Genomic DNA, 24975 nt, shown 5'->3' with positions numbered 1-24975 from the left:
CCCTGGTGTTAAGGAGTGTACCAAAATCGCTCTTCAAAGTTTATGCAGAAGTTAAGTCTCAGCACTGGGATATTGGTTTTTTTGTTTGTCCTCACCTACACTTAGACAATTTCTTGTTACAGCTTTTCTGGAAGAAATTTTGTGAACTGCCCATTTTATAACAAGAACTGGCATCTTTTGACAGCTGTTTAAGTGGGAATAATTTATCTTCTATTAGAGTATTTCTATGCATAACTGTTGGGAGAAGCTGTCAGCTATGTAGAGTGCAACTGAAAGTGTGAATTGAAGGGAACATGAACAGCAAATTAATGTGCTGCACTTAGGCGAGACAACATTTCCAGTATACAAAGAAAGGGCTTATTAATTCTGACACTTGTCTCTGTGGGAAACACGGCCCTACAGGGAACAAAGGTTATGATTGTTTTATACAGTAAATTTCTGAAAGGTTTGTGTTGACCAGCTGTTTATGCTTCAACCAAAAGTCCTGTTTCTTGCCACCACCACCCCCTTTTTTTTTTTTTTCCTTAGGGAATATACTATTTCCACGAGACTGAAGCAGTGCAGCAGTCGTTTCACTACAAGGTCTGTTAAGCTGATCAGCCATGAGACCTGGCTGGAATGCATAAGTCCCAAACAGTGACTAGTTTTAAAAGCTTTAACTTGTATACAATTTATGTCTTGTTGGAATTGAAGACCAAGCTAGGACTTGCAGTACTGAGATAGCATGTGTTATTTCTCTGCTGAGTTCTGTGGAAGTCTGCAGTCTTTGGGAGAGTATTGTGTATTAAATATGAGTTTCTGTTAGCCACAATTAAATACTTCTTTTAATCATCCTAGATATCTTTAAAGCTACTGTGTTTAAAAAAGGAAATTATCAAAGATCCATAACTATTCACTATTAACTGTGATGTAAATCTGGTAATTGGAACTCTTCTTGGATATGTCTCCATTAGTGAGGAAATTAAAATATAAAATTGAGTAATGCTTGTTTCTCTCTGAAATCTTTGATACTCTTAGCATGTGGAAATTGCTTTAGATCAGAAAGCTTGAACAGCAAAACAAATTAACTGGTACCGTAGGTACAAATTGTTTTAAGTTCCTAAAGCCTCAAAATTGTCATCCTTGCTCCAGAGTCCTGCACTTTATGTTTAGCAGCCTCTTATATTGCCTTCAGCATCAAATAGTTTCCTTATCCCTTTTAGATTATCAGGGTGGCAGATGTGTTTTCAGAGTTGGGGGTAACAGAGATACAGGTTTTAAAATGGAATATTTATTTCTCCTTATTTTTAAATGTGCCAACTGTTGGCCATGTGTCTTTGAAAACAGGATCAGACTGAATTCAGGAAGCCAAAGCTTTAAAAGAAGTGGGAGACTTTCTCCAAGAGGAACCTTGAGGTGTAGTCTTTAGGTGAAGTTAAGTCAGTAGTTACACATTTGCTCCAAAAGCAGTACAGGAAAGGGAGAGAAACTCCAGCAGTAACCAGTGTCTCTGTATAGATGCTGTGGGTAAGCTTGTTTCTCTCCCAGATGCTGCTTTTGAGAAAACAGAGCTGTAGGTGGATGAACATGATGAGCATGGGCTGTTTCTCACCATGCAGTCATGGAATTCAGGTTCTCAGAGTTGAAGGTTCTCACATTTTGTAGTCCTTAGTGTATGTCCAACCTTTTATCGATAACAGGCATACTAGTTTCCAGATAAATAACAGATATCTGTGATAAAACAGTGTGCTTATTTTTCATATGCATGTTTTTATATTGAAGAATATATTTTTCTATATATTTTCCATACCTACAGATATTTTCTGTTTGAAAAAATAATTCACATAGCAGAAGAAGTTGATGGCTTTGAACTGCTCGTGCATGTTAATTTAGTCAACAATTCAGACTAGATACTAACAGTTTTAAGAGTACAAAAATTAACTGAACTATTATTTTTTTTTAATAAAAGTACTCTTAAGGTTTCTTGGGACGTACCTACTTTTTGTCATCTTTATAGACAAGAAATCAGTATCAGAACATGAGTTCTGAAGATTATTGTGTTTAAATGAGTTTGCTATTTTCTTTCAATAAGCTTTTGATCTATTTAGGTTGCAAGTATAGATCCTTCTTATTATAAAAAATTGAAGTGGGATACCTAAATACCTTTGAAATACTTTTAAAATAGGAGTGAGAAACCAAAATTCTTTAGATCTGGTCCTAGATTCAAAAAGCAGAGGTAGAGCTCAAGCAGTTATTGAAGTAACATGTAAATGGGACTGTCTGTAACTGTAAAAGGCTGTCCTATAAATTTCAGCCTGGGTAAGTTACTGTGATGGATGGATAGTTTATAGGCATTAAGCAGAAGTTGGTTTTTTTTCTTGAAGGTCACTGTTAGATGTGTGCTGAGAGAAAATCCATCGACACAAGCAGCTTTTAAGCAAGGCAGTTCCCATTTTGGTACCTGAAGAAACTGTTGTTGATGTTAATTGTAAAAAATCTAAATCAATTTCAGTAAGCATTCCTAAAAAATCTCCCAATAACTTATACTTTAGCTAAAGACACTTCTATTTAAGTCCAGAGTCTCATTTGTTAGTTCATTCAAACAAGAGCTTACCAGGCATCATTGGCCAGTATCTATCAACTTAAGAAATCAATCAGTGGTTAATAATCTGTCTCTGGTACTCTTGGGTGTTCAGATGGTACCTGACTCACCTGTTTGTTGCCCACTCTCTTTGAAGGGGTGGCCTCAGGTCTCTGCAAGCACCTCTACAAAAGGCTGCTGGAAAGAACAAAAATGTGATAGACTCATCCTTATCAGAGAAACATTGTCTGAACAGATTATAAGCTAGAAAAAGAATGAAGTTAGAGTTCTGTATCCAGTTCTTTATTAATTTAATTAGCTCTCAGTCTTGAATTTCTCCCTACTGATAACTTTTCTATGAAGCTAGTCATTTTCCTTTATCAAAACCCCCTTCTTTAAAGGAGTGGCCAGGAGCATTTCAGCTGCAAATGGAAGCATTCTCTCCCATTTCTGTTATTTCAGGAAATACACAGTACCAAAGTCTGAAGTAATATAACTATATTACAAATGGAGATGTTAAAATGTGGAATGAGCAATCAGTATGTGACTTTCTGCATTGCTTTACGGAAAAATTGTCAATTCATGTAATTGGTACCAATTTATAGTAAGGGCAGCAAACAGTAGAAGAGCCTAGTTTGGGTTCTTTACTGCACTTTTAATACCTTGATTGAAACATAATCCATATAAAAGCTGTTGGTCAGCACCTGCACAAGTGGTAAAAATGACAGTGGAGACATGTCCTGGAAGATAAAACTAATAATGGCATCGTCCTTCAGGATTGGTTTCTCCACTTTAGCATCTTTCATGGCAGACAGAAACAACCATTTGTGTAAATGTCCATCAGTGTGGTATGGCTGGAAATATCATTGACTGTGAATGGGTTGACAGCAGCAACCAAAAGTGATGCAGTTAGGGAGGACACTGGAAAAAGATACCATTGTACCAAATGTCTTGTTTTTCTTTGGGTTTTTTTTAACCGGTGGTGGTGGTTTACCATTTTAATTTCCAGTGCTTTGAATATCATACTAAACAAGTTTCATTTAAAAAAAGAAAGAAAAGTCTGAATATTGCGTGATTTCCATACATGTGCTTGCCATGAGCTGAGAAATACATTGAACTCAGAGTCATGTCCCTGCCCACGGCAGGGGGGTTGGAGCTAGATGATCTCGAGGTCTTTTCCAGCCCTAGCTATTCTATGATTCTATGTATTTCAGCTCCCAGTAAATATAGAACAGTAATGTTGGCAGAGTGCCCCTTCAGTAGATGTTTTACTGGTTTTTGTTGTCTTTCTCTTTTCTTTTTGTTTTTAGCCACCAGCTAAATACCTCCTGCCAGAACTGACAGCATCAGACTATGGGAAGAAGTGTGTGGTCATTGATTTAGATGAAACTTTAGTGCACAGTTCATTTAAGGTAAGTAAATTCAAAAGCGATCTCTTGCTACTTGAATCTGTCAGTGACTGTTGTAGGAACTATTAAGCCTCTTAACACATTAACCGGTCTTACAGGCTCTCCTAGGATGCCTGGTAGTTCTCATTGTTATTTCTATGAATATTCATCCTAATTTAGCTGTAAGGGAGTAACACAGACATTACTATATACTTGATTCTGAGAAAGTCACACTGATTGCAGTAAGGCCTGGAATAGTTACACTCTTCATAGCTTTAAATGGTAACTGTTCCCGCAAGAACCTGTATTGTAACAGGTACAAAACTTGCTGCTCTGAAAACACATTTTACTTTTGATGTTTAAATGATGTCATAGTCTAGGAGAACGAAAACTCAGCACAGTTTCATGCTAGGTAGATACACCTCAACCTAGTAGATTTTGATACCAGTGATTGCTGTGCACTGTTGCTGGAGAAGATTGCTTTCCCTTTCAGGCTGCTGTCCCTGTGGCAGTAAGTGTTTTTGAAGTATTTAGCTTTCACAACAGGAAAGCAATTAGCATTTAGCTGTTATGAGTCAGTCATCTTCTAGAAGCAACTTATATAATCCTTCAGATTTCAGCATGTGGTGGAAGTGGTGGTATTTTTCTATTGTTTAATTAAGGCTAAAATTAGAATAGGAGAATTCAGAAATACAGATAACTTAAATTGGCTCAGAGTACTGGTAGCATTTCTGATTAGCAAATGTCAAACATGATAAAGCATCTGCTGGTTTCATACTTTGAATGGAGAATTTATAAGAATCAATAGTATATTTCCTTACTAGTAGCAAGCTAGAGTTACCACCAACTTCATTGTCTTCTAGTTTTGGTTGCACTCCATTTTTCACTGCTAGCATGAACTCAACATTTTAATCCTGCAGTGTTTAGTTGCCAGCATTTAAATATGCAAACCATAATTCATGTTGTGGTTAGAATTTGGCTACAGCCTGTCTTTGTTGACTTAAAGAAGACCTTATATGGAGATACTGGAACAAGTATTTCTGTGCCTCAAACTGAAACTAAGATTCTTCTCTATTGAGACTGATTGTAGAGAACAATTTGTGGTGGTGTACAGCAATCTCTTAACCTCACTTCCAGATCCTTGTCTTCTATACCCAAACTGAACTTGCACTAAAGAGTTTTCAGGGATACTAGAAACACAGCTGGATTGGGAAGGGGAGGGACTGTGCTTTCCTAATAAAATAAGAGTCAAAAAGTAGGAAAGGAAAGCTGAATTTAAAAGTCCACATTTACATGAAAATAATTGAAGTATTAGGCTTAGTGTTAGCTGAAATGTAAAAGTTGCTTTCTGAATTTTGTGGGTAACTTTGTACTGTAATTTTTCTGGGTTTTGAAACAAAATGAGATTCAATTTAGGTGGCTTTTAATTTCTCTTTTTTAACCATTTTAAAGAAGTGCATGTTTAATGGTTGACAAAGTGTGAATCCTTTCTTGTAGAATTGAGGTTTGCCTTTATTGCAGAGTGCTTTCGTAACGGGCTCATTTTAATCATCCCATTTATTCGAATGATATTTAATGGGTATTTAAATGATGTTAAATAGATATTTAAGAAAAATCAGAAGATTGTTCTACTTAGTCTTGAACACTGAGTAATTTTTTGTGTTAGGGGAAAAAAAATGGTCCTTTTTTGTGAGAGTTAAACAGCATTAGGCAAATGTTGGAGTTTGTGCAGTATTAGAGTCTTAATGGCTATGATGGCATTATCTTAATGTTTAAAGTCCAGTAATGGGAGTATGTAAGAGAAAACCAAGTGTCAGAGGAAATAGCTTTAGTTGTTTAGTGGCTGGCACTGTTGGTGATGCTGTTTGGATTTTGTTTCATAAAGGAAAATACTTCAGCTGAAGTAAGGCCATTGTGGTCATCAGAAATGACAATGGATTTCTAGAAGAGCAGTGGTTTTAATACCTATATGCACACTGCTCTGCCTTGAATAATCAATTTACTTTTGAAGTTTCTTTCAGGTTTTTGTGGGTTGGGATTTGGTTTGGGTTTTTTGCCCCCCACAAGAACATGCCTGCTCTCCCAGGCAGGTCCCTACTTAAAAGCTGTAAAAGCATACATATATTTGTGAATTTTAGTACAAAAGGCTTTATTTAAAACACCTGATATTTTAAAATTCATAATTCTGTTATGAAATAGGCTTCATATTTCAAATGCAGAAATTTTTTTTGACACAACCAGAGATGGAGAATATTTAAAGTGCTCTTTTATGAAAGCAGTAACATCTGAAGGAGGGTAATTCTTGTCTTTTTATGCCCCTGCATATTTGTGAAGCTTTAAGGAGGTACTGGTCTTTCATGTTAAGTACATGTTAAAGGAATAAAGTTTGGGGTGCTTTGGCAAGAGTAAAAAAGAAATAGATAGACAGTATAGTTATCATTCCCATCATAAAACAATAATAGAGGCAAAATTCATAACTTATTGAATCAAGGAGATGTAAACATGGTTTTGTATAAAATGAATTAAACCACATGCAAGTCTGGAATGTAGTCATATTCAAAACTGTCTGTGAAACACTTTGAGAACATTTAAAACTCTGAAGCTTTTCATTAAATAGAAACTGTTCTAACTGAAGATTTTCAATGGGAAATGCATTGTCTCCTTTCACACTCTCTGTGGTTCCCACTGTAGGCATGTACGTGCTTCATGTGTGCAACTCCAGAAACCTTTATCCAGCAAATTGCTGCAGAGTTCTCTCCTGTCTCCCCATCATGATGAAGTCCAGAACCCCAGTCCATGCTCTCTTCCGTATGGCTTGTGCCAACAAGAAAGCTATGTAGTACCTAAAGTACAAGTGGGGAAAGCAAATAGGTAGTTGAGAGTAGTTTGGTTAGTGTTAGAGTTTAAGGGTGAATTTTATTTGTTAGCACAAATGAAGTTGTCTAAACAGAATGTGGTTTTCTCCGACACCTGGTTGGTGTTGCTCCTGTTAACTTTCAGCAATTAGAAAGTTCAGTAATAGCTGTAGTTTTATCAGTGGACTTCAAAACCTTAGCAACTTGCAGTGACCTATTCTTTTTCTGTTGCTACAGGATATTTATCTTGCTTGAGGGAGTCATGCATACCTAAATTTTTCAAGTGCGTGCAAGTTTCTTCAACGTATGCACAAAACTGGCACCCGCTTGAAAACTGGTGGCTGACTCTGACAGTTCATTTGGGTTTCTTTCAAGATTCAGAGCATTTTTGTGTACCTGTTCTGTGACTATTGGAGATGATGCAGAGTATCTTCTGTCTGAGGGGCTTCATGTAGGTAACAGAAGGCAGTCTCCCCTCTGTCCTTTTCAGAAGCAGAAAGGAGGATATATCTTGGACATAGCTTGATGTCAGCGAAGTGAAAAAAAAATCTAGATTGTATCTGCATGTGTTTGGGGAATTCTCTAGATCATACTACTGCAGCAGTCACTGACAATGGTGTTTTCCAGCCTCAGCTGCTCTGGCAGTATGATTGCCAATACTGGTTGGTCAGGACAAGTAGATTCAGTGTAGCTTCTCATTTGCCCTCTGACACAGCACCTGCAGTTGTCAAATCAAGGTATCTTCCTTCTTAGCTTGCTAGTGAGAGAGGGTGTTGCCTTCCATAGGAATTCTTATGGTCATTTTGTTTCTCTGCATTCTAAAGTAATTTTACTTGACCAGCAGTTTTTCACAGTAACTCTTAAGAAATAAGTTGTACTGAACAGGCTAGAAAAGTGGATTCAAGGGCTTTGACAGACTGGACCTGCACTTCCCTTTTGAATTCAAAATGCAGTTTTACATGATTATTTTGATTTGTATAGCATGTTCTTGAGGGATCATGTCTTGAGAATCAGTTAACTATGCAACTTAAGGCTTGTTACAGCTCCTGATTCAAATATAACCATTAGGTATTACTTTTATCACTGTCTTTACTTTGAATTAATTACTAATTGAAGTCCCAAAGTAAAATAAATGAAGCACATAGCTGAATTTCTTTGCCATCATCCACACAGATCTGAGGAAGAAGTTAATGCAAATAGATGTTTTTCCTGGTAGACACACTTGCTGGTAGAGTGGGGGCTATTCAAGCAGTACAGTATATTACACTGTATGATGCCTCAAAATATGAGAGAAGAGGGAAGTTCAGTACTTGGTGAATGCAGCTCTGTAAGGTTTCTGACTTGTGTGTGTAAAGGGTACACACACAGAGTGTATCTGTATAATCAGTAATGCTTTTTAACTTGTTCCTGAGAAGTAAGTACTCTTCTCTTTTACCCTCCCAAGGTTTTCCCTCTAATTATCTTGTTTTTAATGTTGATTTATTTCGTTGTCATTCTTTTTAGCCAATTAGCAATGCTGATTTCATCGTTCCTGTTGAAATTGATGGAACCATACATCAGGTAAATGCCATTGTTCCTTTATCATTGTTCTAGTAGCGGAATTGTCCTTAGTGCCATGAAGGATTATATTTCTCCGTTTGCTGCTTTACATTCAATAGCTTGCCCTTTTCTGAAATGCAGAAGCTGTGTACCCTGGAATGCCTGTCATCCAGACAGGCATCACTGTTTGATCGAGTGTGTAGTTTCTAACTACTAAACCTCAATTTTAACTTTTTCAGATTTCCAGAATATCTCTTTCAGGACTTTAATACTTGACTCTTTATCAGTTTTAAAACATTTTCAAACAGGAAATGATCGAAGGATGGGTTTTCAAACATTGCTGGGCCTAGAAAAAACTCCAAATACTGCATTTCTCATTCCCCCTACAGAGAAATGGGACATAAATTGGCTTTAATGTCAGTCATATGATTAATGTAATTCATGTGAACAAAGCATTATAAAAGTATTAAGGAAGAACATACATTTCTTAGGGTTTTGTGGCAGTCTTTAAATTCTGTCCCTTTTCTTCCTGTAAATAATTTTAAGTTCCTCTGATAGGACTTTGCATACACTTCAGCATCTTTAAAAGCTCTGCACAAAATTGTGAAGGGAATAATTTTTGTCTTTCTCTTTAAGAGCTTCAGTTGAGACCTTGTGAAATGGTTTTTTATAAATGCAAAACACCCGTAATTTGAAAATCAGTCCCCTTTGTGTATCATGGCTTGGTGTCTTTAATCAGTAGTCATTTCTGAAAACTTTGAATGGACTAAATTACAGTGCCATGCATTTTACTCTTCAGATAGACATTAAAGTTCTTGCTGGAGACTGGTTATACAGGTTAATGTGAAGCTGAGCCTTTCTGGTATATGAATCTTGCGAATTGTTTGAAATATCTTCTGTTGGTTGTTATAGGTTACAGATAATGCGGTTACTAAGTTGTAAATCTGCATGTGATTTAATGGAGATTTTAAATATTTTTTAAAATGCTGGGGTTTATATTAATTACTTGGACAAATAGGTTCATATTTTGATCTTGGAACAATTCATAGATCGTGAAGATAGTTCATAGTTTTGTTTGATCTCCTGTTATGAAAACTGCCCATGTAAGTGTCACTCTTAAAATAATTACTAAATACCAGTCAGTGGACTGAAACGTGTTTTAAAATGGTAGTTGCTTTGACCGTTTTTACACTGTGCCTGGTTTATGTAGAAAAAAATTAGTGTTTTGTGTACTTAAACATGTAATGTTCACCAGAGCTGAATGCTTAAAACACATAAGTGATGTTTTGGGAGGTTTGTATTGTGATACTGTCGGTCCTCATTTGATGTGGGCTTTAGTTGTGATTGGTGCTGTAGTGCAGGCATTTTCTCTCTTAAAACTGCCTAGAATGCTTTTGAAAGGGAATTAAATAGTTTGCCTAACAATTTTGAATGGCTTAGGGTTGTGGTCATTTGGCTTGTCAAGATTATGTATTTGCATCTTGAAACAAAACCCAATAAAAAGACTATTGGGGCTTTACAGTCAAGAGCTTTAAAAGCCTGTTGCTTTTCCCTTCCTTAGTGCAAACTTTGAGATTCTTCACCAAAAATAATGCAGTTAGGCTCTCAAGATGCCTCCATGAGGGGGGAAGAATTAAAAATGGTCAAAGGGAGTGGATTTGTGCATACCCTAAATGTGAAGAGGAGGCATGATGCTCCTGATGGAGAAGGTCAAGTGAAGTTAATCTCTGACTGTGCTTTGCTGGAGACTTCCTATGTAATTTTCAAAGAAATTGCTAAATCACTTTGTCTTTCAAGTTCTAAATCTCCAAAATAGGTAAATATCTTGGTTGCATCTGGGTGGTAGAAATGAAGTTAATTGTAAGGAATTTGTGATCCTTCAAATAAAGATAATTTATATCATGTGCAGAATAGGTGAAGTTTTGGATTCATGTATTCGTAATACCTCTGCAAGCTAAGTAATGTACTGTCACCCAGCAGTCTTCTGGGGCTTTTTTAACTGTTGCAATCTAAAGGGCGAAAGTGGATGTTCTGGCTTAGCCAGATGTGCACTAACACAGGCCAGAGAGCTTTGACAACTGGATCCCACTTGAAACCTGTAATTCTTTATTCACTTAAGGCATAAAAAACCCAATACTAACAATCTTTTATGTGTCAGAATGTCATGTGTATAATGCTTGTCTGTTTTCTTAAGCAGTTTATATACTCAAAAGATTATTCACTGGCACTGGGAAATACTTCCACCTGTTTACAGTATCACAGGGCATGTGAAGTGCTGTGGGACCATACTATTCATAGTGCGTATCCCTACCTGCTTTACCAGTAAGCCTGGTATCTTAGCAAGGAGGAGATTGCCTGACAGACTGTTGTGGTACTTGAACTCTGCCTCAGACAGAGCCCCATGGAAAACAAATGCGGAACACCATTGCAGAAGTGCCCATTGAGAAAGAAATCTGAAATTATATGAGATTCTTCAGATCTTCTATACCAAAAATAGAAGTCATAGCAAAATCAGTTGCTGTATCCTTGAAAGAGTTCTGAGAAGACTGATTTATATAATGACTTTAGTTCATGGTAAATATTGTCATTTTTTGTTGTACAGCAGAGGCATTCAAAGGGCTATCTTTAGTCTGGGGAGCTTATTTTCCCTTATATCATTTGTAACCCATAGGTCAGAGAGACTCTTGTTCTTCTATAAGGAGGACAATTGAAATTATTGTCTTAAAGAGTGCTTGGATAAACCAGCTTCCCTACATTAAAAAATACTTTTGAGAACAGCCCTTGTGTCTCTCCCATCTTTCTTTCTCTAGCTTAATTTACCTTATCTTTAGAAATTATTTATCATTTTATTTTACAAGGAAGTAACTCGTGTGGTGGCACCTCCCATCTGTTATGGGGCTTCAGATGCCTGCAGAGACTGTGCCTGTCTACCCGTATGCAGGGCAGCTAAAGTTACAGGAGATGAATCCCACGCTTTGTGTTGGAAATGATGGCACAGATACAAAAGGGCATTTCTAATGCAAGCTGACACTCCTCTGGCCAGTTCTCTCATTTCTCTTTGGGTTCTCTGAATAAAAGGAAATCAGAGCTGGTCCCTTGCTCAACCAAATTGTAAGTGAGAAACTGTGGGAAGTCCAGTGAAATGTGTTGCAACTGAGAGTGCTTTTTAGAGGAAACTTACTGAGGGTGAAAGCAGTAGCTGGAGAAAGATATTTAACCTGTTGGTACCCTTGACATAACTTCTGTGAGAACACAGCTTCTCTTTTGCAGCATGCTTCCCATTTAACAAGTGCAGAGCAATCACAACCCCAGATTAGAAACCATGTGTTAAATATAGCATTAATCCCTAAGGAGTGGAGATTCATGGAGTGTGGATGTCCTTTGTCTTTTGTCTAAATTCACTTGCAGTGCCTTTGTGCCCTGCTGTTGGTGACAAAGAGTAAAGAGGGCAGCCTGGAAGAGTCTGATTTGGTGTTACTTGGAATTTCATTCTTGAATGTAATTTGTTTATTGGGTAAAATTAAGTTTTAAGGTTTTGGTGCTTTCTTTGTTTTTTTTTTGTTTGTTTGGGTTTTTTTAATTAATTTCTTATTTTCAGTTCTTGAAAGTTAAATGTTTGGCATGTATACTTTGAATGTAATTTACAAAATGGTTTTTATTGGTGGGGGAGAACGCTGTTCAGATAATGAACTTCCTTTCTATAAAGGACAAAATTGGTTGATTTTTCTTACAGAAGGCTGTGGCCTGGTTCAAGTAATCCAGGATAGGCTGTATCCATTCTAGCTGGCCTATTCTTGGTTACTTGCACTGGGAGGCAACCAAAACTGTGGGAACCAGAAAGACAAGGCTCAAGGACACGTGTTTATTTCAGCTCGCTGTTAAGAAGATCATGCAGCCTACAAAACAGGAGAGTCCGGGAGCTTGAGTTGTCATTGGCAGATTTCTTTGTCATTATTGAAGATTTTGTTATTATAAAGCTGGTTTCAAAAGGCAATTCCTTGTGTCCTAATTAAGAGATTAAAATCAAGCTGGGTTTCTCTTTTCATTTTACAAATACAGAGTCTTTTTAGGTTAAAACTGCTTTGGGGTATAGAAAATGTATGTGGAAATACCAAATGCTTGAAAACAATTAAAGATAATTACTTGTGCTCTGCCATTAGCATCCCTAAGTACAGAATCCTGTGAAAACATGCCTAGTGCCTGATTTGTGCCTACATTTTAAGAGCAGGGTTTATTTTAAATCTATTTTTAAAAAGATTGTATTCCTCTAAGTTCTTACTGTGATAATGAAGAAATTAGTGAGTGTACAATACAGGAAAAACTGGAGTTGGGTTTTTTTAATACCCTGAAGACAGTATATAAATCTCAGAAAAATGCCAGGAGCCAGTTAGTCTAGAGACTTAAACTGAAGACATCAGGCAATGGAGGAAAAAGCCAAGCCACAAATAACCATGCGGCATTGAGATTCAAGTCTAGCCACTAACAAAGTAAAAGGGAAAAAATTCCAAGTGAGGAGGAAGAGGAGAAAAGAGCTGCACTGTCAGCTGAAGAAAGCTTTCTATGTGAAGTAAACCAAAGAGATTTTGTAGCCCAGGATACCAGTACACTTGCAGTTGCTTCCAGTGTCTAAGTAGGATTTCTCACAAAAACTTCAAGGAAAATAAAGGAGAATAACCAGAGTATTAAGATCAGTTGTTCTGGAAAAAAAAAATTGCAGATATTTGCATTTATAAGCCTATATAAGCCCACGCCTGTCCGCAAGCCTGTGGTTAAGGAGCTCTTAGTTTGTAGCTACTGGGTTGATATACTATATGCTCTCCTTATGGGGGAGGTGAGTTATGTTGCAAGCAGCAAAGTTCATATCCTTGGCTTGGAGTTTGTAATTACATTCCAAGTGGAAATACTTTACTGACAGAGGCATAGATAGGGATGGAGAGCAAAGAGGAGACTTCTTTTGCTGTGGCTGTAAACACTAAGGTTTTAGAAGGGAAATTAATACTAAACTCCAGCACTTACTATCCAAGACTGACTTTTAAGACTCTGTGTCCATTTTGTTCCCTAAAAATAAGTATGAGGATATAATTTAAGGCTAAAGACTTAGGTATTTCATTAGGAGCTGTAGAGTTATGGAGCAGCTTGCATCCTGCTATCTTTCCTCTTATAACTGGCAGATGGGATAGTCTCTTTCCCAAATACCCAAATGCAGAGGGACTGCAGTTGTCTTTCTACCTGTGTCTTTAACTTGAAGATGTAATTTGGAAAGGAAATGCTAGAGAAAACTTTGTGTAGTAAGATTTAAGTGAAAAATCAATTGCATTGTTATAGGAGAGGAAATTACTTGGTTTATGCCTAGTGAAATACAGGAAAGTGCTGTAATTATCTGGAAAGAGAGTGGTGTTGGAGTACATCTGTTAACTGTCTTTAATTGATAACGTCACATTTATTTGATTGGTTAGGTGCTACGGTTGTTTAAAAAATACAAAATCTTGGGTTATAAATTATCTATATCAAAGTTTGAATGTATTGTTTGAATTTGAGGGGCCAGAAATAATTCATAGAAATAAATTTGAAGCTGAGAAAGTCTTCATGCTATGAGCTGTATGCTACATAAAGTGAAAACGTAATTAACATTTCTGCTTCCATCATGAAGGTACAGCTCTATCATACATGCTTTTAATAAAACTCTGTTTTTAGAATGAGGTTTTCAATTTCAATTTTGCAGCTTGCTTTCTTCTTCTGCTAAAGGCTTTTATTGTTGCACTTCAGTTCAAGCTGGCATTTCCATATTTTTCTCCTTCAGGGTTTTTCTCTGGGTCCCTGATGGTTTTTACCTCTTTATTAATATGAATCTAGTAAAACACATACAACTAATCTAATTCTACATACGAAAGAAAGAAATTCCTGAAATTGCATCAGTCTTCAATTCTTCCTGAAGTCAATTCTATGCCAGGCTTCTCCACTTGAAATTTCTAGTATTAAGGATCACTTGCCAAACAGAGAAGTTAAAATGCGGCTGGTGTTTTCTCTCAAACTTTTAATCCAACTGCAGCAACATAGATAAATACTATTCAAGCAGGCTGCCCTCTTCAGCTTCCCACTATATTGTGACCTATTTCTAAGTTTTCTGAGCAGCAGTTATCTTATCTTGGTATTTTCTGTGAACACAAATGTTCCTGCTTGCTCTAAGAAGAGAGGCAGGGAGGCTCTAAAATCTATTAATCATACTGTTGACAGTAGGCAGCCAAAAGCTGCCTGTATGGTTGTCAATGCAGAAAGACAATGTAGTGTTGCTGAAACCAAGCTGCTCCAGAGAGGAGAGATCCTGAATATTTGCCATCTTTCTGGCAAGGTCGCAGTAGAAGATGCTGTAGACCTTTGCCACCAAGTTTTGAAAGCAGCATTTGCTAGAAGGTCTACATGGTGCTGTGAAGGTTTTTGATGAAGCCTCTCTGCAGAGCTGGTAACTGTGTAGTGAGATACGGTGTTTGGCACCTGGAATGAGACGAAAGGAAAAAAAAAAAGGAAGAATTAGCCACAGGAAGAAAACTGTTCCCTATTGTGCAATTCCTGTCCTCATAGAGGTTTCGTCAGATTTATTCCTTCTGTAAAGCTCTGCAGGACTGAAGACACCAGCACCAAATTCATTTCGGTTGAGAGATCTGAATCCTTGTTTTTTGAGAAGCCCTGCTGTCACTCTTTGCCTTTAATGAGATTTTTCAAGAAGCATCACTCCAGATGATGCACAGTATTTGCAATTGCATAATCAGCATGGGTCTTGGCAGCCCATGCATTCAGATTTCTCATTATTGGATGTCTACTTTTATCTTAAATACTTTTTTTTTCTTTTCAGCATTTCATTTGAACTGCTTCCATGTTAACTTTTGTTTCTTCAAGCGTTTAGATTATAGGAGTGTATTGTTTTGATTATTTTTTTCTTTTCTTTCCTTTTACCTTAAGGACTATTTGACCTAAATAGTCGTTATCATTCCAGGTTTATGTATTGAAACGACCACATGTGGATGAGTTTCTTCAGAGGATGGGAGAGCTCTTTGAATGTGTACTCTTCACAGCCAGCCTAGCCAAGGTTTGTTCTGCTCTTCATCTCGTTAGCCCGTTCGGTACTGGTCAGCGGACTTCTGGGTTGGGTTTTCTATGGATAATTATTTCCACAATGGGTACTATCTTAATTTTTCCCCTTCTTTTCTGCTTCTTTGTCTGACAGTGTGTACTTTGTCTGCTAGTGTGTGGGTAAGTGTTTCCATGGTAACCCCATCACATATGGGCTTGTCTCATAATGTAGCCTCCATGCATTGCTCATAATGCCAATATGAAAGGCTTACACAAGTTACCATGGTTATAGTGAGAAATTAGAACAAATAGCGTGCGAGTAAAGCACTGTATTAAAGCTGGGCATGAAATAAAACACACTGTATTTAATGCTATCTACACGATTAACCAGTGATTCAGAAATTCACTGCATCTGAAAATTGGAACGTATTTTCATTCTGTCAAGGTGCAGTTGCAATCTGGAGTTAGAAAATCAGACATTTTGCAAACCTTGAATCATCAACAGGAATATTTTGTGCCCTCTGGTCTCCAGTAGTGGTAGTACCTCGTAGGTAGTTTTGTGGTAGACATGTGTGTAGTAGACATCTTAAATTCTTCACTTCTTTCAGTGTGTTGTATTTGTGGTGTCTTATTCGTAAAATTATATTGCTTATTTCTAAATAATACTATAACATAGTAAGCTTTTACTTCAACCTAGTGTAGAGATGGTGGAAGGGGACAGGACCCTGTTTGATCTACTTTAGTGCCGTCTTATCAGAGAATTCTTCCCTGCAATCTGTTTACCGTGTTCTGTTCAGTCACATTGTGAAAATCCTAAAAAAGGAACAATTTCATACTGCAGTTACATGTCTGGCAGTTTTCATAGTCAAGAAAGATGATTGATTTTGACATCAGTTTTGTTTCCCAGTTTAAAATAAAGTGGTAACTCCTATCCTGCAAAAAAAAGTTAACTACCATTTTCAAGTACATGGTTATTTCATGTTCTAGTTTATTTGGATATTTTTCTTCGGGCAGTTTATATGAATTGTTGGATTTGAAGCTGTGTCTCACTTAAAGTATCATCTTATGTATAAAATGAGAATTTCCAACTATTGTACATGACTATTTTTCCTAAGAATATCTTTGTCTGATCCTTTATGGCCCAATTATGCAGTTTGGTGATCTTCAGATTCTTACTGACCCAGTCGCTCCAAGGGTATCATTTGCTAAAGCTACATCAAGCTGAGATGCATTCATTGCAGTTTATCTTTGGAGGCCCATAGAAATGAATTGATTCTGGAAATTACTTCATATAATTTTCCTGTTAGCAATGGCTGATTTTATGGTAATAAGCGACATCTCTGGATCCAGCAAATTCTAGGTAACTCCTAGCGTAACTGTAAGTTGGCTGTAAGAACAAAACCCAATTGATAAATCACAGAAAGCATTAGAGTGCAAGTTAGCCTTCCATAGAAAGATAACAATCCTACTTTTGCATTCTGTCTCTATTAATCACTTCAGATTTGCAGGCATGCAAGTTAATTAACAAGGAGCAGGGAAGAAATTGAAGAAAGAACATTTTATCTGAAATTGTGTCCCTTCTTTTGTATAGTTCTGTGCATTAGCCTTATTTGCACATTGCTAACTTCATGTTTCTAACTTCTATTTTTAAGTATGCAGACCCAGTAGCTGACTTACTTGATCGCTGGGGTGTGTTCAGGGCAAGGCTCTTTAGAGAATCCTGTGTTTTTCACCGAGGAAATTATGTGAAGGATCTGAGTCGACTGGGACGTGAGCTGAGTAAAGTTATTATAGTAGATAATTCCCCTGCATCTTACATCTTCCATCCTGAAAATGCAGTAAGTATTCTTACTATTCGAGATACTCAAGCATTGCTTTATCTTTCTCATCCTTGCCCAGAATTCCTGATTCAGAAAATAGCCTTTCAGAACGCTAACATGTCTTAGTTTCTGTATTTTCTTAGACTGCAGGTAGGTTTTGTTTCCACTGTCAAGTGGTAAAGGACTAGGGCAAACTGATCTTGACAGTGTGTCATAATCGTGACTGTTTGTCTGCTTTCAGTTTTAGCTATTAGCCTTCAGTCAGTCAGTTTTTAGAAATACCAAGCAGTGTAGAACCTGAAAAACTAAAGTAGCTCTAAAAAGCAAAGCTGCCCTCCAGCATTATCTTTTGTTCTTTGGAATGGTGATTTCAGAAAGAATGGCTTTTGGTACTCCCATCTTTTTTCATTATGTGAAAGAAAACGTTTTATTAGACACGATAATTAATGCTTTGCTGGTTACTATCTGAGTTTTGTATTCGTGGCTAAGGGGAATTAAAAAATGAAGATCCTGTTGTGGTGTTATGCTTTTTTTTAGGTATTTTTGTGATAAGTCGCTTCATGATTAGAAATGTTAGTCAACAAGTTCATCAGGTTTTAGGAATAAGGATAAAAGGCAAGCAGCAGTACTTCAAGGGAGAATAATTTGGAGCCATGCACGTTTTAACTGTGTTTTGTATCAACTCCAGAAGCTGTGGTGGAATGGTCTGGCACTTGTTCCATCCATTGCTCCAGTCAGTACAGATGCTCACATCTGTTTTGTAGCTGCCAGCATAGCAAGCTGGAGCTCCCCTTAGATCTACTGACTTTTAAAGAACCAGGCTGTGCAGTGTTTTCTTTGATGTTTCTAGGCTGCGTTTTCTGTGAACTGTTAAAATTAATGTAGGAAATTCTTATCAGGAACACCGTTTTGCATGGTCCTGCCTCTCTGGGATAGCTTTTTTATTTTTAACATGAGCTATTTACTTTGCAGCAGTCAGCTTTTAAGATCAGATCCTAATACTGTGGTGCCCTAAGTGATCAGGTGAAAACATTTTTCTGGTTGGTGCCACACATGGCTTAAAGTTGCTATTTATAATAACCAAGAGCTGTAGCTGTAATTTATGTTCATGGTTAAAATTAAAAATTAAAAACCTGATCCAGATCATCACTTGCCATCTCAGAATTCGGTGCCAGGAAAATAATGAGCTGTAGAAATTTGGGAGACGAAATTAAAGGCCTTGTCAGAGTGATTCAATCACACATAGAAAAGTGCTGCTAGCTAACCAATGTTTGAGTCTCTGCAGAAACCAGAGCTTGTAACAAGATCCAAGATAGTCTTCAAAAGACCTCAGTATACTTGCATAGTAAAGATACACAGAACTCCTTCCCTAAATCCAGCCCACATATTTAAGAAGTGTTATTATGTGCGTTATTTTCTGAACCGACTTGCAAGGTCTTATATTTTAATCGAGAACTGTTCTGTACTCACTGTTTAAATATTTCCACTGCAATGTCATGCCAGAAGGGGTTGCTGCTGCATGCCTATGTTTAGTGACTCACACTGATAATACTTAGACAGGAAAAAAAACTTGCCTGTAAATAGTGTCAGTACAGCTTCGTAACCTGTGTCTTCCTTCTAGTTTATTGTGAATAGAATATGAAGGCTGCTGAGCAAATTCAGCTGTCCAGTATTGGGTAATGTAGGTTATCTGGACACTTTATTGTAAGTTGTTTTACAGTTTGATTTGGAAGGTCAGCTGTTTTGCAGTTTGATTTGGTGGACTTACTAATTAGATATCCCTGTGAGGGTGATGAGGTACTGGCACAGGTTGCCCAGAGAAGCTGTGGCTGCTCCATCCCTGGCAGTGTTTAAGGCTAGGTTGGATGGGGCTTGGAGCAACCTGGTCTGGTAGGTGTCCCTGCTCATGGCAAGCGGGTTGGAACTAGATGATCTCTAAGGTCCCTTCCAACCCCAGACAATCCCGTGGCTTGAACCTGGTGCTTGGCTTGAATACTAATGACCAGCACTTTGCCTTACTGTAATGGCAATGAGTATTACAGGGCACCTACGTAGGCAAAACTCATGTGTTCTTCACATCGTGAAGTCGTCTTAGTATTTGCTGGTTGCTGTGTTTCAGGTGCCTGTGCAGTCCTGGTTTGATGACATGACAGACACAGAGCTGCTAGATCTTATTCCTTTCTTTGAAGGACTAAGCAAAGAGGAAGAAGTTTACAGTATGCTTCATAAACTCTGCAACAGGTAGCCCTTAACTTTGACTGACTTCTGCTACTAGCAGATAGAGGCTGTCTCCCATCTTTTTCAGCTCTTTCAAATGTAAGCTTTGGGGAGGTCACCCCTGTCAGAAGTGCTACTCTTGATCTTCCTGTTACATTGGACACGAAGGACAATCATGAGTGATGCTTTTAAGCCTTCAGAAGCCTGACTCCTAAGGTCATGTGTTCAGACTACTTTTTTAAAGGAAAAAAAAAAAAAGAAAAAAAAAGAAGCTATTTTAAATGGGACTCTTTTAATGAATTTCATAAATGGACATCTTTTACTGGATCAGCTTTTCTTAAAACATGCCAAAAAAGAAGCTTGTATTTCAGCAGTTGAATTTCTCTCCCTTTCTTCCCCTCCCACTATGCAGACAATTTAACCCCCCTGCTTAGAGCAGTTGACCTGACTCTGAATTTTTTTCTTACAGAATGAAGTGCCTTTTTGAATGTTATTTTAAGATAAAAATTCATTTTTGTATAAGACATATTTCCAGACATCTTTTAGTCTTGTATTGTCTAAATGCTTTAAAAGGAAAAAGGAAAAATTTTATAGAGCACTGTAATATATAACAAAGGAAAAAGTTGAAACAAAGATGCTGGGTTCCTGTCTCCATGATGACATTAAGTTGTATTACATTTTGCCATGCTCAGAAGGTTTCAGTGGTTGTGGGAGGGGTGATTTTGATTAATTACATGGTGGTTTCACTGATGATTTTGGGCACAGTTTTGGACATATCTGCAGTTGTTTGAGTATTAAGGAATAATGGAATTGGGAAAATAAGGTGGCTAATAGATCTAAAGCACCTTTTATTCTAGACAGATGAAATTCTATTGTCTCTGCTTACGCACAACTGCCATGCCTCTCGTTTTTTGGAAAACCATTATCTTGGGAGAATGGGGAGGAGATCTATTTATTAGTTTTAAGATTCTTTTCTTAAAAAAAAAACCACAAAAAAAATCTGGGTAAGCTGGATCTGTATTGAGCTGTTTAGAGTACTTTTTTCTTTTAATTGCTGCTACTGTATACTCACCAAATGGAGTTGACCATCGGCTGTTAAACTGTTTTTGCCACTGTGCCTGTGCTATGAAACATTTTATCTGTAAGCTGCAAACTTGGGCAATAAATAAAATACAGGCTTCATAACCCACCCCAATGTATTAATCCTATGGTATCTGATATACCAGAAAATTCAGTTAAAGGTGACCTGTAAAAGATTATATTTTTCTAATTTTTTTTTTCTTTTTTCAGTTGGGATGAAGCCCTCTCCTTTGTTTGGTATATAAAATTGCAGAAAATATTTTTCCCACATCTCTGATTCATATTCTTCTTCCCCAAGGTGTATGGTGCAGATCAGTAGCTTTATTGAGTCTTGCTAAAAGGGCGGAAGTTGCTAGCCTAGACTAAAATTGGTCCTCTGGCTTTGGGGTTGAGTAAGTCTCATCTCTGAATCTGAGAACCTGCTTAGCATCTTCTTTAGTGTCATAGATCCCTTTCAAAAGAATAACCTTCTAATATTTTATGCCTTTGAAGAACAAGGCGTGCCTTTTTTTTTTTTTTTATCCCGCTTACCAGTGTCACCTTTTAATTATTGTACACACCAGAAATCTACAAACATAAAAATTACAGCTATGTTTGGCTGTTGTCTGAGAAAACTAAGTGATGTAATTGGTGCTTCTAATTAGCCTTGTGCTAAATACTGAATAGTAGATCCCCCTTCGCCTTTTCTATTTTTCTCAAAAAGTCTTGACGACTTGGAAAAACATTTTTGTGATGGACTTGGAATCATCATCCGTGTCCAAAACATTGGTGAAGCAGCTTAACAAATTCCTTCATAGAAGGGCAGGCCAGCCTACACAGGCAGTGAGTAGGTTGTCGTAGGTGCAGTATAAAACTGAAAGATGACTTCGGCCCCTTGCAGGACAGCTGTGCACCAGCTGCTCACTCTGTCTGGTAGCGAGGGATGTTAGAGGCAGTCCCGTGACGCTCGTGAGTCTGTACGGCATCACCGTTTTATTTTCTTACCAGTTGGCGTTACCTTAGTACTGTATAGTTCTGTGCCACAACAAAAGACAAAACTGTCACATTAAAAAAGAAAAGTACATTGATAAAAAATGAAAAAGAGTTAAAAAAAAAAAAAAAGGACGTATGGATTCTGGTTAGTCCATTAACGTTTACTTTCAGTTTAAGATTGTTTAATTTTGTATTTGACTTCAGAGTAATGAAACTCTTAAGCTGCCAAAAAGTTGTTCTCTGAGCAGTATTTTCATCTGTGTTTGTAGCTTCTATGCTTCAAATACAGTTTGCAGGGAAGTATTCAGGTTGTAGTTAGTTCTGCAGGTATGATAGGAATGGCTGAAAAAAATTCAAAGATTTCTCGCTAGCATTAGACCAAACAATCTTCCAATTAGACAACAAATAACCCCACCGAGACATTGCCATGTAACGGTTGTGACCTGTTGTATGTGAGACAAACCATGTCATTAGTTTGCATTTATGAAAGCAGCGATTTCATGAACCAGTTGCCTTAAGTCTGTGAATGAATGTTGATTATTAAAGTGTCTTGTATTGTTTTAAAATCCACATATAATGGGCAACTGAACTTCTGCACCAGCTTCTGTAGGAACGGTTCTGATGGTGTTCTCTACTTGTTCTGTAATGTTTGTTTGGGCTCTTGAAATCACCAAATTTCAAAAAACAGATTTATTTTTAACTTAAAATGACATTTGGTGACAATGTAAAGGAAAAAACTTAGCAACAGCTTCGATCTCTGCTAGTATTTTAAGAGTATTTTCTGTAACTTCTGGTGAAAAATATCGGTGTTTTAACTCACTCCCATTGAAGTAAAACTTGGAGTGCTCTGCAGTCAGGTTTGGACTTCCCTGGGTAATCGAATTTGGCCAAAGGGATCAAACTGTCATAGTGGTTTATTTTGACACTATCATCGTACTTGAAATTTCAAGTGTTAAGTTTGCGTGACTATACATAACGCTATATAGTTAGGGTTTCTAGATTTTAACAAAGCAATATAGTTCTGTCCATAAAGTCAGAAAATGAGTGGAATGTTTGTAAAATTTGCAATACGGGTATTTGATTGTATTTTAAATAGGAAAAAAATACTTGTTTCCTAAAGCTCTTGCATATTTTGAAGTGCAGTTAATGCATGCAGGTCACCAGGGCTGTTATAAACCCTGGGTTTCAATTCTATTTCTGGATATTATAGAAGTATTAAGATGTCTTTTCCAGTTGGTCATTCTGTTCAGCTAAAGAAACAGTGCTGCCTGGCCTGAAGTTCTGTTGTCCTTTTTATGTTGGGTTAAAAAAGGTTTTTTGCCTGTATAGGTATTTTTAACTTAAACTGTAAGGCAGAATGCCTTAGATTCTTGAAATTCAACTGAAGTGTTATGATTAAATTGCCATTTGTAAACTAGGGCTGTGCGCAGAATACTTGTTAACCACCAGGAAGTGTGGCGGGTTTTGAATGGAGGATCGTAGCAAATGTACAGTGTTGCTGTGTTCATTTGGGTGGCTTTGGAAGAATAATTTGTCTATTTGTTTCGCCCTTTAATCTTTTCTTTGAATAGCAAAGCTATACATGGAAGAAACTCAACACCTGAATACATTTGGTTATCAATGTATGCAATCACTTTATCACAGCATGATTTTGGTTAGACTGGTTGGGGACAATAAAGTATCTAAATGGCAGTGGTGTGTACGGATGTTGCAGCTTCTGAAATTTCAGTGTAAAAAAAAATCTGTAGCTATATAATTTGCAAACACATAATCGTATGTTTTACAGATTCTTTTTAAGCTAATAAAACACAGTACCGCACAGCCCTATTTGTAAAACAAAACCAAGTTTGTGCCTCTGATTTCCAAGGTGCTGTGATGTTGTTATGCCTTTGTGGGGTGAGGAGGGCAGGTGAGACTTGCGTGAAGCAATTGCTTAAAAATCTCTGGGCTAACTATGCAAAACCAGCTGTCAGTTTTCTGTTTCACATTATATTGTAAAAACCCATCTGACTTCTTTTTTTGTCTTCATTCTTGTTAATGCTTTATTGGGAACTTCTTAATGGAGGAGTAAGCAATGGAAATGTTTCATTTTTTCACTTTTTTTTTTCTTTTTTTTCTTTTTTTCTTTTTTCCTAATAATGGAGCTGTTTACACTTTAATGCAATGAACAATCCAGCAATACTTGAGAAACACTACAGGTAGCGTATGAGTGTTTTCAGGAAAGAGAAGTGTTGTCAATCAGGTATTGAATGGTTTCTTTACTGTCACAAATAAAAAAATTTAACAATATAGTTACTTGTGCATGTAATACTTCTCTGGGAAAAAGAATTTCTGCACTTCCCCTTCCGTAATAGGCACTGCCCTAATTTGAGAGGAACTTTATTCCTGCTAATGCACATCACGTTAGATAGTAAAATCATCCATTTCTCTTCCACTCTCCTCCCCCTCTCTTCTTTTTAAGTCATGTATGTGACTCCTTATTGAATGTCCTGGCACCTGCTTGTGCAAACAGAGCTAGTGAACTACTGATGAACTCGGCTGAATAAATTGATAGTGACTCTTGCACACGTTCCAGCTATTTAGATCTCTTGGATGAGATCATACAATAATTTGTTCAAGTCTCAAAGCTGTGTGACTTCTTTTGAAGGGCTTACTTCAGCTTCTTGAATTGCTGTTCTTAACATCAGTGCCATACCCAAGTGAATATCTGAACAAAACACTTTATTTGTTTGGAAAGTCTATTTTGGGATCTGACACAGTAAGACATAGGCAGAGCCTTCCTTTCTAGGAAAAGGCACGTATTATTAATGCTTTATGAGCAGTAAACCTCAGGCCTGTTAGAATAAGCAGCTGGATCAAGATAGCACATTAGTTGCAATTAAAAATAGTAGTTAGCTATTCCTGTGATCGGTTGGAATGACCTAGACTGCCTTTACTTTGTACTGGTGGGTTGGATTCTTTGATTATTTTTAGTTGTATTTTTTTTAATTATTATTATTTAGTTTTACCAATCTCCTTAGCTACTACTTAGGATAAAGATGCCTTTCTTTCACTCAGTAAACAAGTATTCAAAATTCATAAAACAGCTCATTTATAGTGGTGAGAAAGATACTGTTGTTCTGACTGATGGAAACTAAGTGTCTGCAGAATCCAGAATACTTTGTACACGTATATGCCTTCCAGTACTTTTTCCCCTTTTTATTGTGTTCTGACTCAGAAGGAAAGCCAACTGCTCTAATTCCCTGCAAAATGGGATAGGGCTCTTCCAGGTGGGCTGCAGCTCCAGGGGATCCTGCAGTCTCCAGCAGTTTTCTTGGCAAGCGACCTTCGCGATCCAAACTTCCTACCAACTCAGCTATGCTGGCAGGAGACCAGGGCTCCTTGGTTGGTTCTGCTGGAGCTACTGGAAAGTAAATGATCTTTGGGTAATAAATTGGTTTGGACAGGTTGGCAAACTCAAACTTGGAAAAGTTCCA

At 37.3% G+C, this 24975-nt stretch overlaps 1 protein-coding gene across 6 annotated transcripts in view; it reads left to right on the top strand.

Annotated features, from left to right (window-relative positions):
• Positions 1-24765, top strand: part of CTDSPL (CTD small phosphatase like) — an 83855-nt gene extending 59090 nt beyond the window's left edge. For 4 of the 6 annotated variants that reach the window (XM_080639451.1, XM_080639449.1, XM_080639450.1 and 1 more), the window contains 5 exons: positions 3871-3972; positions 8307-8363; positions 15334-15426; positions 17063-17248; positions 19350-24765. In XM_080639451.1, the coding sequence (XP_080495577.1) occupies positions 3871-3972; positions 8307-8363; positions 15334-15426; positions 17063-17248; positions 19350-19475 (564 nt within the window). In that variant the 3' untranslated portion in view covers positions 19476-24765. Of the gene's footprint in view, positions 1-528; positions 583-3870; positions 3973-8306; positions 8364-15333; positions 15427-17062; positions 17249-19349 lie in introns of all 6 variants that reach the window. The other 2 variants (XM_080639447.1, XM_080639446.1) reach the window with 1 other exon arrangement.
• The last annotated feature ends 210 nt before the right edge of the window (positions 24766-24975 follow it).

This window comes from Psittacula echo (assembly GCF_963264785.1).
Source record: "Psittacula echo genome assembly, chromosome: 2".
Taxonomy (NCBI): domain Eukaryota; kingdom Metazoa; phylum Chordata; class Aves; order Psittaciformes; family Psittacidae; genus Psittacula; species Psittacula echo.
The sequence above is the reverse complement of the archived record's forward strand: the minus strand, read 5'-3'. Positions and strand labels throughout refer to the sequence as shown.